Source organism: Ursus americanus, chromosome 22, assembly GCF_024610735.1.
Source record: "Ursus americanus isolate L20-20 chromosome 22, mUrsAme1.1.p, whole genome shotgun sequence".
In the NCBI taxonomy this organism is placed as follows: domain Eukaryota; kingdom Metazoa; phylum Chordata; class Mammalia; order Carnivora; family Ursidae; genus Ursus; species Ursus americanus.
Window position 1 is genome coordinate 27,640,539 of NC_142148.1, and position 18,201 is coordinate 27,658,739.

Below are 18,201 nucleotides of genomic sequence, written 5' to 3' on the forward strand. Positions count from 1 at the left end.
TGTTTCTCTTGCCTTTGGAGATGTGTCATGAAAAAGGTTGCTTTGGCCGATGTCGTAGAGGTTGCTGCCTATGTTCTCCTCTAGAATTCTGATGGATTCCTGTCTCACATCGAGGTCTTTCATCCATTTGGAGTTTATCTTTGTGTATGGTGTGAGATTTGGTCAAGTTTCATTCTTTTGCATGTAGCTGTCCAATTTTCCCAGCACCATTTATTGAAGAGACTGTCTTTTTTCCACCGGATGTTTTTTCCTGCTTTATCAAAGATTAGTTGCCCAAAGAGCTGAGGGTCCATTTCTGGGTTCTCTATTCTGTTCCATTGGTCTATGTATATTATACCTTTTTAATTCATGTAATCATCACCTAGATCAACAAATAGAACATTACCAGTAGCCCAGAGGCGCCCCCTTGTGTTCCCTCCCAGTCAATACGCCCACTACCCTCAAACGTTATCACAGTCCTCATTACTAACACCTAGAATAGTTTTTGAGCTTTGCAAACATAGAATCACCTAGTATATATTCTTTGGTGTCTGAATTGCTTTCCTTAATATTAAATTTTTAGATTTATTCATGTTGTTACATGCAATAGTATGTTTGCTGCATTTTTTAGTTGAGATAAAACTCATGGATCATGAAATTCACCTTTTAAAAGTGTACAATTCAGTTGTTTTTAGGATATTTTATGTATAGTATGTTTTTAGCATATTCATAACATTGTGCACCCATCACCACTATTAAATTCCAGAACATTTTCATTACTCCAAAAAGATACACTGTCCCTTTCCCCATGAGCTGTCATTCCCCACTCCCTCCATCCCCCAGTGCCTGGCAACCACTGATCTACTTCCTTTTCTACGGATTTGCCTCTTCTGGATAGTTTATAAATGTAGATCCTACAATTCTTTGTGTCTGGCTTGTTTCACTTGGCATAATGTTTTTGAGGATTATTCATATTATACTATTTATCAGTTCAGTCCTTTTCATGGCTGAATAATAATATTTCATTGTATGGATAGGCCACATTTTGTTTACCCATTCCCTTTTTGACTATTATGAATAACATTACTATGAACATTTGTGTACAAGTTTTTAGGCGAACACATGTTTTCTATTTTGGGGGGTATATACCTGGGAGTGGAATTGCTGGCTATAGGATATAGTATAGTACAAACTCTATGTTCGAGAGTTCGCGATAGCAAAGTTAAACTTACAACCTAGAAATTCCATTCTTACCATTTATTTATGTGAAATTTCCAGAAAAAGCACATCCTTAGAGACAGATAGCAGATTAGTAGTGCCTGCGCCTGAGGAAGAAAGCCAGGATTGACTGCAAATGGGCGTGCGGGGAGTGTTTATTTATAGTTAAGGAACTGTCCTAAAAGGGGCTTCAAATAATGGTTGCAGAACCCCGAACATTTACTAAAAAAATCATTGAACTGCACACTTAATAATGAGTGAATTTTACTGCATGTAAATTATACCTCAGTAAAACTGTCATGAAACATGAAGACGAAACAAAACAGAAAAATCAAAATACAATGAGGAAGCAGTTGTTTTCTAGGGAATGGTACAAGTGACGACTGTAGTTTGCAAAATAATTTCAGTGACCCAGAGACGTCCTTACTGTCTACATAATGCTTTCATGTAGCTCAGGACACATGTAACTTGCATCTTGACAATTGAACTTATTGATCGTATTGGTTGTATAGGCAATAAAGATACGAGTAAATTTAAAGAAAAAAATAAATAAAATAATTACTATATTCAATTAGCCAACATATAGTACATCATTAGTTTTTGATGTAGTGTTAACTGAACTATTAGTTGTGTATAACACCCAGGGCTCATCACCACACGTGCCCTCCTTAATACCCGTCACCTGGTTTCCCCATCCCCCATCCCCTCCCTTCTGTAACCCTCCATTATATCGGGAGTCCAGAGTCTTTCTTGGTTTGTCTCCCTGTCTGATTTCTTCCCATTCAGTTTTCCCTCCCTTCCCCTTTGACCCCCTGTGCTATTCCTTATATTCCACATACGAGTGAAACCATATGATAATTGACTTTCTCTGCTTGACTTATTTCACTTAGCATAATCTCCTCCAGTCCCATCCATATCGATGCAAATCGGTAATCATCCTTTCTGATGGCTGAGTAATACTCCATTGTATCTATGGACCATATCTTCTTTATCCATTCATCTTTTCAAGGGGATCTCGGCTCCTTCCATAGTTTGGTTATTGTGGACATTGCTGCTCTGAACATTGGGGTGCATGTGTCCCTTCTTTTCAATACCTCTGTATCTTTGTCGTAAATACCTAGTGGTGCAATTGCTGGGTCATAGGTTAGTTCTATTTTTAACGTCTTGAGGAACCTCCATACTGTTTTCCAGGGTGGCTGTAGCAGCTTCCATTCCCACCAACGGTGTAAGAGGGTTCTCCTTTCTCCATGACATCAAAAACATTTGTTGTTCTCTGTCTTGTTAATTTTGGCCATTCTAACTGTGTAAGGTATTAAAATGTCTATGCTGCCCGGAGCAATCCACACATTCAATGCAATACCCTCTCAAAATACCATCGGCATTTTTCACAGAGATGGAACAAACAATCCTAAAATTTGTATGGAACCAGAGAAGACCCTGAATAATAAAAAATTATTATAAAAAATTTAAAAATAAAAAGATACTACAAAATATAACAATGAGAGGACTATAGTACTGACAAGAGAGCAGACATATAGAGTAATGGAATAGAATAGAGAGCTTACCAATAAAACCTCCATATATGGTAAAAAGATTTTCATCAAGAGTGCCAACACCATTCATTCATGGGGGAAAGAACAGTCATAAGATGCTGGGAAAACTGGATATCTACATGCAAAGAATGAAGTTGAACCCTCACCTTCCTCTATATAGACAAATGAGCTCAAATTGGATGAAGGGACCTAAATGTAAGAGTTAAAACTACAAAAATCTGAGAAAAAAAATTGTAGGTAAATCTCATGATGTTTGATTTGGCAACGATTTCTTGGATATGACCACAAAGCACAAATAACCATATATATATAATATATATATATCTGTAGTTTTGACTTTATCAAAATTAAAACTTTTTGTAGCAGAGGACAAGAATGGAAGGACAACTCACAGAATGGGAGAAAATCTTTGCGAAGCATATGTCTCATACAGGATTAATAACCAGCATACTCCTCAATTTCATAAAAACCATGCATGAAAAGCCTACAGCGAATATCATTCTCAATGGGGAAAAGCTGAAAGCCTTTCCCTTAAGATCAGGAACATGACAAGGATGCCCACTCTGGCCATTATTATTCAACATAGTACTAGAAGTCCTTGCAACAGCAATCAGACAACAAAAAGGGATAAAGAGTATCCAAATCGGGAAAGAAGAAGTCAAACTGTCTCTCTTCGCAGATGACATGATACTTTATATGGAAAACCCAAAAGACTCCATCCCCAAACTACTAGAACTTATAGAGCAATTCAGTAATGTGACGGGATACAAAATCAATGCTCAAATCACTTCCATTTCTATACACGAACAATGAGACTGAGGAAAGAGAAATTAGGGAATCGATTTCATTTACAGCACCAAAAATCATACGTTATCTCGGAATTAACTTAACCAGAGACATAAAGGATCTATATTCTAGAAACCACAAATCACTCTTGAAAGACATTGAAGAAGACACAAAAAGATGGAAAAATATTCCATGCTCATGGATCGGAAGAATTAACATAGCTAAAATGTCTATGCTACCCAGAGCAATCTACACTTTCAATGCCATCCTGATCAAAATACCAATGACATTTTTCGAAGAACTGAAACAAACAGCCCTTAAATTTGTGTGGAACCAGAAAAGGCCCCGAATCACCAAGGAATTGTTGAAAAGGAGAAACAAAGCTGGGGGCATCACGTTGCCGGATTTCAAGCTATACTTCAAAGCTGTGATCACCAAGACAGCATGGTACTGGCACAAAAACAGACACATAGACCAATGGAACAGAATAGAGAACCCAGAAATGGATCCTCGGCTCTTTGGGCAACTAATCTTTGACAAAGCAGGAAAGAACATCCAGTGGAAAGAAGACAGTCTCTTCAATAAATGGTGCTGGGAAAATTGGACAGCTATATGCAAAAGGATGAAAATTGACCACTTTCTCACACCATACACAAAGATAAACTCCAAATGGATGAAAGACCTTGATGTGAGACAAGAAGCCATCAAAATCATATAGGAGAACATAGGCTGCAACCTCTTTGACATCAGCCACAGCAACTTTTTTCATCACACATCTCCAAAGGCAAGGGAAACAAAGAAAAAATGAACTTGTGGGACTTCATCAAGATAAAAAGCTTCTGTGCAGCCAAGGAAACAGTCAAAAAAACTAAGAGGCAGCCCACAGAATGGGAGAAGATACTTGCAAATGACACTACAGATAAAAGACTAGTATCCAGGGGCGCCTGGGTAGTGCAGTCTTTAAGCGTCTGCCTTCGGCTCAGGTCGTGATCCCAGCGTTCTGAGACCGAGCCCCGCGTCAGGCTCCTCTGCTGGGAGCATGCTTCTTCCTCTCCCACTCCCCCACTTGTGTTCCCTCTCTCGCTGGCTGTCTCTCTGTCAAATAAATAAATAAAATCTTTAAAAAAAAAAAAAGACTAGTATCCAAGATCTACAAAGAACTTCTCAAACTCAATACACAGGAAACAAATAATCAAATCCAAATATGGGCAGAAGATATGAACAGACACTTTTCCAATGAAGACATACAAATGGAAAACAGACATATGAAAAAATGTTCAAAATCATTAGCCATCAGGGAAATTCAAATCAAAACCACACTGAGATACCACCTTACGCCAGTTAGAATGGCAAAAATAGAAAAGGCAAGAAACAACAATTGTTGGAGAGAATGTGGAGAAAGGGGATCCCTCCTACATTGTTGGTGGGAATGCAAGTTGGTACAGCCACTCTGGAAAACAATGTGGAGGTCCCTTAAAAAGTTAAAAATTGAGCTACCCTATGACCCAGCCATTGTACTACTGGGTGTTTACCCCAAAGATACAGACGTAGTGAAGAGAAGGGCCATATGCACCCCAATGTTCATAGCAGCATTGTCCACAATAGCTAAATTGTGGAAGGAGCCGAGATGCCCTTCAACAGATGAATGGATTAAGAAGATGTGGTCCATATATACAATGGAATATTACTCAGCTATCAGAAAGAACAAGTTCTCAACATTTGCTGCAACATGGATGGCACTGGAGGAGATAATACTAAGTGAAATAAGTTAAGCAGAGAAAGACAATTATCATATGATTTCTCTCATCTGTGGAACATAAGAACTAGGAAGATCGGTAGGGGAAGAAAGGGATGAATCATGGAACTTTACATCAAAAACTAGGGATGTACTGTATGGTGACTAACATAATATAATAAAAAATATTATTATAAAAAAAAAGAATAGAGAGCCTAGCAATAAAGCCTCCATATATGGTCAAATGATTTACAACAAGAGTGCCAACACGATTCATGGAGAAAAGAACAGTCATAAGGTGCTGGGAAAAATGGATATCTACATGCAAAGAATGAATTTGAACCCTCACCTTCCTCTGTATAGATAAATGAGCTCAAATTGGATGAAGGGGCCTAAATGTAACAGCCAAAACTACAAAATTCTGAAAAAAAAAACCCATAGGCAAATCTCATGACATTTGATTTGGCAATGATTTCTTGGATGTGACCACAAAAACACACAAAACTGTATATATCTATATCTATAGTTTGACTTCATCAAAATTTAAACTTTTTGTAGCAGAGGACAAAAGTGGAAGCTCAGCTCATGGAATGGGAGAAAATCTTTGCAAAGCACAAGTCTCATACAGGATTAATAACCAGCATACATAAAGAACTCTTACAATTCAACAACAAAATAACAAAGAGCCCAACTAAAATGGACCAAGGACTAGAATAGACTCTTCTCTAGAGATCTTCTCATTCAAATGGTTAGAAAGCACATGAAAAGATGCTGAACATCACTAGTCATTAGAAAATGAAAATGAAAACCACAATGAGATATCCCTTCATCCGTTAGAATGCCTTTTATCAAAAACAAAACAAAGCAAAACAAAATACAATACAATGAAATAAAAATATCAGAAAATAAATGTTGAGGGGCGCCTGGGTGGCTCAGTTGGTTAAGTGTCTGCCTCCAGCTCAGGTCCTGATACCAGGGTCCTGGGATCGAGCCCCACATTGGGCTCCCTGCTCAGCTGGGAGCCTGCTCCTCCCTCTCCCTCTGCCTGGTGCTCTGCCTACTTGTGCTCTCTCTCTCTCTGACAAATAAATAAAATCTTTTTTTAAAAAGAAAGAAATGTTGAGCGTGTTGTGGAGAAATTGAAACTCTTGTACGTTATTGTTAAGAATACAAAGTGACTAACATAACATAATAAAAAACTATTACAAAAAAGAGAATACAAAACGATACAGTCACTGTGGAAACTGCAGTATTTTCTCTAAAATTAAATATAAAATTTAGATATATGATCTAACAATTCCACTCTTGGGTAAATACCCCCCGAATTAAAAGTAGGCACTCAGATACTTGTACATCAATATTCATGACACCATTTTTCATGATAACCGAAAGGTAACAGAAAAAATTCATTTCTATCCATAGATGAACGGATAAACAAAATCAATATATACAATCAAATACTGTTCAATCTTAAGAAGCAATGATGTTCTGATATGTTTGATAATATGGATGAACCTAAAAAATATTATTCTAAGTAAAATAAGCCAGATACAAAAGGACCAATATATGATTCCACTTACAGGAAGTACCTAGAAGAGATGAATTTTATTTCATTTTTTAATTTATTTTTTAAATAATTTTTTATTATATTATGTTAGTCACCATACAGTATATCCTTAGTTTTTGATGTCGTGTTCCATGATTCATTATTTGCATATAACACCCAGTGCACGATGCAATATGTGCCTTCCTTAATACCCATCACCGGCCTATCCCAATCCCCCACCCCCTCCCCTCTGAAACCCTCAGTTTGTTTCCCAGAGTCCATAGTCTCTCATGCTTCATTCCCCCTTCTGATTACTCCCCCTTCATTCTTCCCTTCCTTCTCCTACTGACCTTCCTGCTATTTCTTATGTTCCATAAATGAGTGAAACCATATGATAATTGTCTTTCTCTGCTTCACTTATTTCACTTAGCATAGAGATGAATTTTAGATGCAAAAAAGTGGACTAAGGCTTGCCAGTGGTTTGGGGAGAAGAGGAATGGGGAATTCTTGCTTAACGGGTGCAGAGTGTCTGCTCGGGATGTTGACAGAGCTCCTGAAATGTACAGCAGTGCTGGTTTCACAACACTGTGAATGTACTTAATGCCACTGAATGGTTTTCTTAAAAAGGTTGAAACATTAGATTTTGTGTTATGTGTATTTTAGCACAATACGATCTATGTACTCAAATAGGGAGATCATCCAGGTAGAGACTTTCATTGCATTAAATGGCTTGAGGAAAAAGAGTAAATGTATTGTTCCAGAGGCTGGTAGATTTGACAAACCTTCCCTTCAATGGGGGAGATAGAATCATGGGAGAAATCAAGCAAAGGGAAGAGCAGGCTTCAATCGTGTTCTGAAAAGAATCGTGGGTGATTCTATGTCTGAACAACGAATTATGCATTAAAGGAACATGAGTCACCTTCAGGCAATCATTGAACTGCAGGTACAAGACATTGCAGTTGGATTTCCCTGCCTCAGTGACTAGCCGGTCTCTGGAGACATCAAGAAATACAGAATCATTCCTTCTTACTTGAAGTGTCCTACAAACCAGGCAGGGATATAAATCAGAGGAGCAGGCTGCTGGTGCAGCACATGTAGGCTCAGGGTTCTTTTCTATTTCTCTTAGCTGCCCCTCGGGGAGAAAATCTATGCTTCACCCTTGCAGTGTGTGAGCTGGGAAACCCATGTACTTAGCAGTATTTGCAACCAAACATGCCTCTTAAGGAAGCCACGTGCTATTACAGGCGGGTCATGGGTGTGCCAAGGAGATTGGGTGGTTTGTTTTGTTAGTCTGGAAAAGAAGATTGGGGTCAGCAAGCTGAACTGCTAGGACAAAAATGGGAAGAAATAGGAATGCGTGTTGGGGGGAGAAATGGAGGGAATATGGGAGGGAAGAGGGAAGAGGATCAGAGGGTCAAGAGGAGCCAGGGAAATGTGAAAACTCTGTCATCTGTATATCTATAATCCTCTTTCCATCTCTGGCCCAGGCCTTGCCCCTGAACTCCAGATTTGTGTGTCCAACCAGCCACTTGACAGTTTTCTTAGATAGAAATAAACCTGTCATAGTTAGCATGTCCCCAGCTGAACTCCTCAATTTCTGCCACATTCTTGAACATCTCAGCTGAGGCACCTTATTTTCCCAGACACTCAGGTCCAAAACCCTTGGAGCTTTTCTTTCCCACCCCAAATCCTATACATCAGGACACCTTGAGCTCCCCTTCTGCCTGCACTCACAGTCTGACCTCTTTCCCCTTTCTTTCCTGACTGCTATCTTGGTTAAAACTGCTTTTTCCTGTTGACATGAGTGCAATGAGCTCTCGAATGCTCTAGTTGTTTCTATCTATGTGCTGTGGAAGTCTCTTCTCAACCAAATGCTAGATGAATTTAAAACTCATGTTGGGTCATGTCAGCTATGTCTTCAAAACCTTGCATTGGTAACCAGTTCACTTAGAATAAAAGCCCAAATCCTTAAACAGAGCAGGAGGATTCTACTCTCATGCTGTTCCTATGCTGTTCAGGAAGTCTCTTCCTCCAGAAAATACATGGCTCACTCCCCACCTTCTCATAATCTTTGCTCAAATCTCCATTCTCAGTGATGGCCACTCAGACTACCTGTTTAAATACATCCCGCCCTGAAGATTCTGACATTGTTGTATCCAGCTGTACTGTTTTTTGTTTTTTTCGGTTTTTTTATTATTATTTTATGTTAGTGACCATGCAGTACATCATTAGTTTTTGATGTAGAGTTCCATGATTCATTATTGCTTATAACATCCAGTGCTCCATGCAATACGTGCCCTCCTTAATACCCATCACTGGGCTAACCCATCCCCCCTCCCTCCTCCCCTCTAAAACCCTCAGATTGTTTCCGGGAGTCCATAGTCTCTCATGGTTCGTCTCCCCCTGATTCCACCCCCCCCTTCATTTTTCCCTTCCTTCTCCTAATGTCCCCCATGCTATTCCTTATGTTCTACAAATAAGTGAAACCATATGATAATTGTCTTTATCTGCTTGACTTATTTCACTTAGCATAATCTCCTCCAGTTCCATCCATGTTGATGCAAATGTTGGGTAATCATCCTTTCTGATGGCTGAGTAATATTCCATTGTATACATGGACCACATCTTCTCTATCCATTCGTCTATTGAAGGGCATCTCGGCTCCTTTCACAGTTTGACTATTGTGGACATTGTTGCTATGAACACTGGGGTGCATGTGGCCCTTCTTTTCACTGTATCTGTATCTTTGGGGTAAATACCCAGTAGTGCAATTGCTGGGTCATAGGGTAGCTCTATTTTTAACTTTTTGAGGAATCTCCACACCACTTTCCAAAGTGGCTGTACCAACTTGCCACCAACAGTGTGAGAAGGTTCCCCTTTCTCCACATCCTTGCCAACATTTGTTGTTTCTTGCCTTGTCACAAAGTGCTGGAACAAACAATCCTATAATTCGTATGTAACCGGAAAGACCCCAAATCGCCAAGGAAAGTTTGAAAAAGAAATCTGGGGGCATCACGTTGCCTGATCTCAAGCTATACTACAAAGCTGTGATCACCAAGACAGCATGGTACTGTACTGTTTTATCTCAACACTCATCACTTGCTGTATTCTATGTTATTTATTGATTTGTTATGTCTACTTTTTCCTGTCCTTTACTTCATGATGATATAACTTCCACGAAGGCAACTACTTTGTCTCTTCTATTCACCAGTGTGCCCTAAGTTCATGTACCAGTTCTTGGTACCTATTAGGCATCCATAAATATTTGTGTAATGTGTAAATTGTCCAGTGCAACACCTTTCTGAGACCCTGAATCTATTTTCAATGTAGGATTTCTCAGGAAATTCTCGGGAAGCTGTTTCCCACATAGATGACTTGGAGGAAACAACCATTTGCATATACCCAGAAAGCAGAAACACCCAAGAGAAGCAAACCACAAATGTTCTTCCCCACACCCCACCCTTTCCCACATCCATTGGCAGATCTGCAGAAATCTCATGAGATGGAAGTGGGGCCACCGGGTTTGGGAAGAGCAATGGTTAGACGCGTGAGATCCAGAATCAGGCTGCCTGGACTCCAGTCTTAGCACTACCATTTACCAGTGAGTGATTTTGGACCTTTCTGTGCCTCCTTTTCTTATCTGTAAGGTATGGGTGATGAGAACGTCCAGCTTGGATACAAAGATCACATGACATAATAGACGTAAGCATTTCCAGGTGTGTGGCACATGGAGAGTGCTCAAAAATTTAGAAAGTTATCACTCATGAGATTACATGAGGCATGGAGGCATCTGTGGACACTAGATGATTGGGATTGGGATGTATATATATGGATATAATTATAGCTGCAGATCATACAGGCAGGAGTCCCCATATCGTTTATCCCCTCCTTTCCTCCCCACTCTGATCTAGCACGGAAGGGGAACTCCAAGGCAGCATTGGCCAAAGTTCTCCTCATTGCACCAAGAGAGAAGTTTGTTTGGTAGAATGATGTGTGTATTCTAGCAGTGTTAATGAGAGAGAAGCGAGCATCCGAGGAGCACAGAGGAATGATGCCTATGTAAATGAATATTTTCTCAAAGTCCAAATCTTCCTCCCCAGTGCCCAACATGCAGTAATGACAAAGAGCATTTTGACGTTGGATTTTTCCCAGCCTCACACCCCAACAATTGCAGCACCCAAAGTAATGTTTGTTAATGGCAATAAGCATAGACAAAGCAGTCTCCTATGACAGCCTTTATAAGTAATGGAGAAGCGTGGGGGAAATCCAAGGTACAGAGAGAGAATATGGCTAATGGATCAATCAAGTCAACTGGCTGCTAGCGAGGTCACTGTTTTCCGGGGCCTTTCTTCAGTCCCCTAGCCACAGTCTATACCCCCCATATTACATCTGCTCAACAGGCAATGACTGTGCTACCACGCAGACAGGACAAGAGGAGGAGGGTCACTGGGTGGAAAGTACCACCAGTAATCGACACATTATCATTTACTAATGTGGATCAATAGTATCAATGGTGTTCAAGCATGCTGTGTGTGCTCTCTCCGTCACCTGGTTCTCATCATGGGAAACACCAGGCAAACCACAACTGGAGAACATTCCACAAAATGAAAAGGTCATGGAAGACTGATTGGAAGAGACTAAGAAGCCATGCTAACTACATGCGATGTGGGTTCCTAAGAGCTTGGTGGAGGGTGAGAGGTGGGTGTAGACAAGTACAAAAAGAGGGTGAGTAGCTGAGAGAAGGAACCAAACACGTGTTCAGAGTGCATTTCATGTAGACTGGACATGATGTGAAGAGAAAAAGGAAAGCCTTTTCAAAATCCTGAGTGTGTACACTCACGTGTGTACCCTACCTCACACCCAGTCGTGTGTGTACAGACACACAGACACACACAAACATGAGTGCATTCCAAGTGTATATACAGTGTGTGGCCTAGCATGCTGGTATACAAAGAATTTTGAGGATTAAATGAAATTGTAATACATGTTAAATTTCAGTAAACATTTGGCACATAGGAAACATCCAAGATATCATTAACAAGAGTTTGGGAGTACAGCCAGCACAAGTAGAAACCTGGAGACCTCTGAGTGGGATGAGTGATGGCTCTTTTGTTTGCCTCTCTGTGTTTTCTGACGTTTCTGCAATTAGCCTCCACGGAGGAGGAGCCAAGCAGCATAACATGGTTAAGAGGATGAACTGTGGAGCTGAGTGGCCCGGACATGAGTCCCAGCTGCTCCACTGACTTAGGTAGGTGACTCTGAGCTGGTTGGTCTCTCTGCCTCAGCTTCCCCATCTGCAATCAGGAGTCCAGTCATAGCTAATAGGTGGGTGTTGTGAGGATTAGATCAATTAATTCACATAAAGTTGTCATTGTTACTAATCGGAACATTGTTTGGACACTCCTGGTAACCAGCTGCAGGTGACAGATTCATAGAGGAAATGCTCAGATCCCTGATTTCATGCTCTCAGATGACACCCTGTCCTTGGCCTTCTGTGGCAAGTCTGGGGAGCACACCTGTGTTTATGTCCAGGGGCAGGGAGAGGGTGAGGAGGCAGGGAATGGGGAGTCCCCCCCCAAGGCAATGCTCACCTGTGAGTCCCAACAGCAGAGCCAGCAGCAGGTAAGGATGAGGGCGGGGTCCGGAGGCAGCAGCCGACATTGTGGAGGCCTGAGGACCCTGCTCTGTGCAGATGTGTGTGCTGGAGAGATGGGGCCTCTCTTCTGTGGGGGAGGAACAGCCCGCCCTTCCTGTGATAGAAGAGGAAGCGTCTATGATGCAGTGACATGGCTGTGAGGCAGCAATCTGCTTCTGGATTGTGAAACAGAAGTCAGGCAGAGAAGGCATCACATGGTGGGGAGGGCCTCTTCCTAGGTTTCAGAGAGTGGACATACCCAGCAGGAATGATGCTTCCTACCCATCTGGGACCTTTGCTGTCTGCCCTGGGTCCCTTCCCACATCTTGAGGTTTTCTTGGCCATTCCACACTTGGGAGCCCCAGGCCAAGAAGGATGTGCAGTTGGGGGCTGTGTCCCAAACTCCTGAGCCCAGGACACTCGGGGATGGCTGGCTTGTGGCCTCATTCTGCACCAGCCTCCACCAAGAGCTACTCAGCTGGAAGAAGGAACAGGTACGCCAGGGTCTGCAAAACTTTGGTATTGAAAGTAGTCTGCTCCAGATATGGCTCCCTTTTCCAACCCTTTGTTGATGGAAATGGTAAAACTTTGCCCAAGTGCACAGTGCAGCATGGCCCTCAGAAGTAGTATGTGTCTGGGGTGCCTGGCTGGCTCAGTCAGTGGATTGTGTGACTCTTTAGATCGGGGTTGTGGGTTCAAGCCCTACATTCAGTGTAGAGATCACTTTAATATAAAAAGGAAGTTGTATGTGCTTACATCATTTCTTCTCTTTTTCAAGAGAGAAAGTGGATTCTATGTCCCAGAGAGCACACTCCCAGGCACTCATCTGAGCGTAATGAAGGCTACAGCCTCACAAAAACCTGGTGTGAATGTGTAGATCAGCTCTCTTTGCTGTGCCAACACCCTGGAAGCACCCAAAGTACCCAGTGATAGGTGAATGGTTGAACAAACTGTGGTGCGTTCGTACCGGGAAATACTACCCAGTAAGGAAAAGGAGTAACTTACCTACGTGTGCACAGCTTGTCAGTTTCCAAAGGCCTTATGTGGAGTGAACAAAATCAATCTCAGAATGTGTCATACCGCGTGACTCCACTTACACAACATTCTCGAAGTTAAAGAGAACAGATCGGCATGGGCCAGCGGTTTGGGTGGTGGGGCCGGCCGTCACTACGAGAGGTGAGCACAAGGGAAGCTCTGTGGCCGTGAAACTGTTCTGTACCCTGAGTATGGTGGTGGTTACCCAAACTACACGCCAGCAGATGGACGCAAACAAAAGCTGGGAATGTTACAAGGTTGAGACACTTGATGTAATAAGCACTGGGTGTTATATGTTCCTGATGAATCACTAAATTCTACCCCTGAAACTAATACTACATTGTATGTGAACTAACTTTCATTTAAATAAAATCTTGAAAGACTGGGGCGCCTGGGTGGCACAGTCGTTAAGCGTCTGCCTTCGGCTCAGGGCGTGATCTCGGCGTTCCGGGATCGAGTCCCACATCGGGCTCCTCCGCTGGGAGCCTGCTTCTTCCTCTCCCACTCCCCCCTGCTGTGTTCCCTCTCTCGCTGGCTGTCTCTCTGTCAAATAAATAAATAAAATCTTTAAAAAAATAAATAAATAAATAAATAAAATCTTGAAAGAAAAAAAAGGACTGAGCTATAAAACACGTCACTGTCATTATAATGTGGATACTAACTATGACATTATCTAAAATTAAAATATTAGGGTGGGGGAGTAGAAATACACACAGGTGGTGTGGGGTCCATAGTAATAAAGCGTTACCTCCCCATCATCCAGAGTGGGAAGTCAGTGAATCGTGCCTATGGGTGAGAAGTCAAGAAGAGACGATATAGGCATGGTGTGTGAGATCTGGCTTTAGAATCTAGAAGAATCAATTAAAAATGATCAATTAAAGGAATGGAAAATGCTTGCCTCTGGGAGGTGGAAAATAGCGGGAGGTCGGGAGACTCCAGTTTTCATATGTAGAAGGTATAGAACTATTTACCTGTTGAAGCGAGTGCATATGTCACTTTAATGAGTATAAAAACTAATCTAGGTGAGTCGATTATGTTGTGAGGGTTACAAAGAAGAGAATGTCTATACTATGAGCACCCGTCTGAGTGATAAGCTTGCCGGATATAAAATCAATGCTCAAAACTCAATTACATTCTTATGTCCTAAACCCCCTGCAAACAGTAATAATAATTCTTAAAGATTCCACACACTGGAAGGTGTTAAAGATAGCTCTAAGTAGGGATGCATAAGACCATGATGGGACCAAAAAGCCCTGTGGACTAGTGAACTGAAAGTCATCAAAGAAAACCGAAGACACCTCTTGTCTGCGAGTGGCAAAACTTAGTACCAGAAAGATATCAATTTGCCCACATGAATATACAAAGTCAGTGCAATCGAATCATAATTGTAAAAGGGTTTTTAATGAAAGCTGGCAAAGTGATTCTAAAATGCATCTGGGCCAAGGAGAGCCATAGCAGTTCTGAGCAACAAAACGAGGTGGGAAGTTTTGCCCAAAAGAGAGATTGAAACTTATTATAAAGCTGTTCTAATTAGGACAGAGCAGTTAAAAAAAATATTTTTTTTTGCATTAGCAAAACTTTCACTGATGCTCATATATGTTCTTCGATGGAACGCTGATCAAATCTTTCATTCACATAAAAAATGTGATTGTCCGTCTTCTTGCTATTTTGTTGTTAGAGTTCTTTAAACATTCTCTCAGGCATTGGCAAACTTTTTCTTAGAGGGCCGGACAGTAAATGCTTTATGCTTGTGGGCCATCGGGTCCGGGCCGCAATCACTTCTTTCTGACATTTCAGCCTGAAAGAAACCACAGATTATAAACCTGATTAGCACAAACGGGTGACTGTCCCAGATGAAAGTCCTTTGTTAGTTTTCGCTTGGCAAATATTTTCTCCTAGTCGGTAACCTTCCCTTTCTTTTTATTAACAGTATCTTTTTAAAAATTTTTATTTATTTATTTATTTGACACAGAGAGAGCACAAGCAGGGGAAGCAGCAGGCAGAGGGAGAGGGAGGAGCAGACTCCCTGCTGAGCAGGGAGCCCGATGTGGGGCTCAATCCCAGGACCCTGGGATCATGACCTGAGCCGAAAGCAGAAGCTTAACCATCTGGGACCCCCAGGCGTCCCTAACAGTATCTTTTGAAGAAGAAAAGTTTTAAAGTTTCATGAACTCAAACGGATCAATGCTTTCCTTTATAGATTGTGTTTCCCCTGTCTTATCTACAAAGTCTCTGCTAACCCAAGGCCAAAAAGATTTAGTTTTCTTGAGGTTTTTTTCTCCATGGTTTCTTCTAGAATCTTTATCATTTCAGTTTTTAAATTTAGGTCTATGATCCATCTGATCATATTAATTTGTTCTTCGTATTTTTGTATATGTTTTTCAGTAATATTAATATTAGGTAATATTATTTTAAGACAATATTAAATTTTGTATATAAGGAAATAGTCAAGATTCTTCTTTTTTTTTTTTAAAGATTTTATTTATTTGACAGAGATAGAGACAGCCAGCGAGAGAGGGAACACAAGCAGGGGGAGTGGGAGAGGAAGAAGCAGGCTCATAGCGGAAGAGCCCGATGTGGGGCTCGATCCCATAACGCCGGGATCACGCCCTGAGCCGAAGGCAGACGCTTAACCGCTGTGCCACCCAGGCGCCCCAAGATTCTTCTTTTTTTTAACATATGAGTATCTAATTGTTTCATGACCATTTGTTGAGAAGACGATCCTTTCCACATTGAACTGCTTTGGTACCTTTGTCAAAAATCACTTGGGCAAATACGTATTATGTATGGGTCTATTTCTTTTTCCATGCAAAGGCAAATTTTATTTTTAAAATATTTTTTAAAATTTTTATTATTAAAGTTGTCATACAGTGCTGTATTGGTTTTAAATGCACAACATAGTAATTTGAAAGTTCTATGCATTCTGCAATGCTCACGACGACAGTAAGTGTAATCACCCTTCGTCACCATGCGACATTATTCCATACTGTTGACCGTAGTCCCCTGTGCTGTACTCTCATCGCCATGACTTATAAGGCAGGGCAGTTTGGCAGAGAGAGAGAAGTAGCTCAACAGCAATAAGACCTCATGAAAAGAGTCACACATTTATGGAATCATTTGCTGTATGGCAAAGGCGGCTGTGCCGATCAGGGAGTCCTGGATAATTTATCCCAATGGGAGAAAAAAATATAAGATCCCTACCATTTATAACACATGCACAGATATACGCAGACACACACAGACACACACACAGCTCAGAAGAATAAAGCTAGATCAAAGGTATAAATGGAAAGAGCAAAACTTCATCAAAAATTAAAAAGCTTTTTTTTTTATATTACAAAAGCTCCCAAAGGATACTAAATCTGTTGCAGCGTGGACCACAGCAGAGGAGCTAAAGGCACGCTCCCATGTGAGCCCATGGAAACAGTGAGAAAAACGCTGGTGACAAAGCTGTATTACCCAAACAGCCGATGGAGCTTTCATACCATCCTGAGCAGATTCCCTAAGTTGTAGCATATTCTTATAACAGACAGCTACAGAGTCGTGGAAAATTGATAAAATGAAGCTACATACACCAACATGAAGAAATCCCACAAACTGTGTTGAGCATAAAAATAAAAGTTCCAGAATGCTGTATACATATAACAACATTTACATAAAATTTAAAACATGCAAAGTAGTATTGCCTATTGCTTAAGGGCTTATAGTATGTGGTAAAATTATAAAATCAAATTTGAGAATTATAAACACCAAATTCAGAGCAGTGTTTTTAAAAGAAACAGAAGATTATAATGGCAAAATGTCAATATTTTGCAAAATTAGAATGGTAGGACCAAGGATTTTTTAAAATATATTTCTCATAAATTTCAGAACCAAAAAATGCTTATTCCATATAGTGATTTCAAAATATGTAGGTGTCAAAATAAAATCATACTTGTGAAAGCTCTGTATAAAAATAAGATATGCTCATTCAAATTATGGAAGCAGGCCAAGTGTCCATCATAGATAAATGGATAAAGGATACATATGGATATGTGGATAAAGGATATACAAATGGGTATATATATATATATATATACACACACACACACATACATCACCTCTTCTTTTTATATATATAATGGAATATTACTCTGCCATAGAAAAGAATGAAATCTTCCCATTTGCCAAAACATGGATGGAACTAGAGGGTATAATGCTAAGTGAAATAAGCAGTCAGAGAAAGACAAATACCATCTTATTTCACTTATATGTATAACTGAAGAAACACAACAAATGAACAAAGGAAATAAAAAAGAGTCAAATCAAGAAACAGACTCTTAACTATAGAGAACAAACTCTTGTTTACCCGAGGGGAGGTGGGAGGGGGAATGGGTGAACTAGGTGATGGGGATTAAGAGCACACCTGTCAGGATGGGCACTGAGGAATGTCTGGAATTGCTGAATCACCATATTGTGCACCTGAAACTAATATAACACTGTGTGTTCACTAACTGGAATTAACACTTAAAAAATGAAAGTAAAATGTGCTCTGAAAATTAAGGGTTGTTCCTGATCAGGAGCAGAATGGAAACCTTGTTTCCTTGACCCACTTGATTCCCTTTTGGGCAGAGGCAGGGCCGGGTTGAAGCTCAGGGCATCAGGTCCAGACATCCCAGGTCCCTCGGACCGAAGTCCATCCTCGACTCAGCTCTGAAGCCCAGAGAGAAGCAAC

The 18,201-nt window shown here is 40.7% G+C and overlaps 1 protein-coding gene across 1 annotated transcript in view; it reads right to left on the reverse strand.

Moving 5' to 3' along the window:
• The window catches only part of LOC123798970 (uncharacterized), a 58,342-nt gene extending 45,797 nt beyond the window's left edge, over nucleotides 1-12,545 (reverse strand). The window contains 1 exon segment of the mRNA XM_045807793.2: nucleotides 12,409-12,545. Within this exon segment, the coding sequence (XP_045663749.2) occupies nucleotides 12,409-12,478 (70 nt within the window). The 5' untranslated portion in view covers nucleotides 12,479-12,545.
• Nucleotides 12,546-18,201: the final 5,656 nt, after the last annotated feature.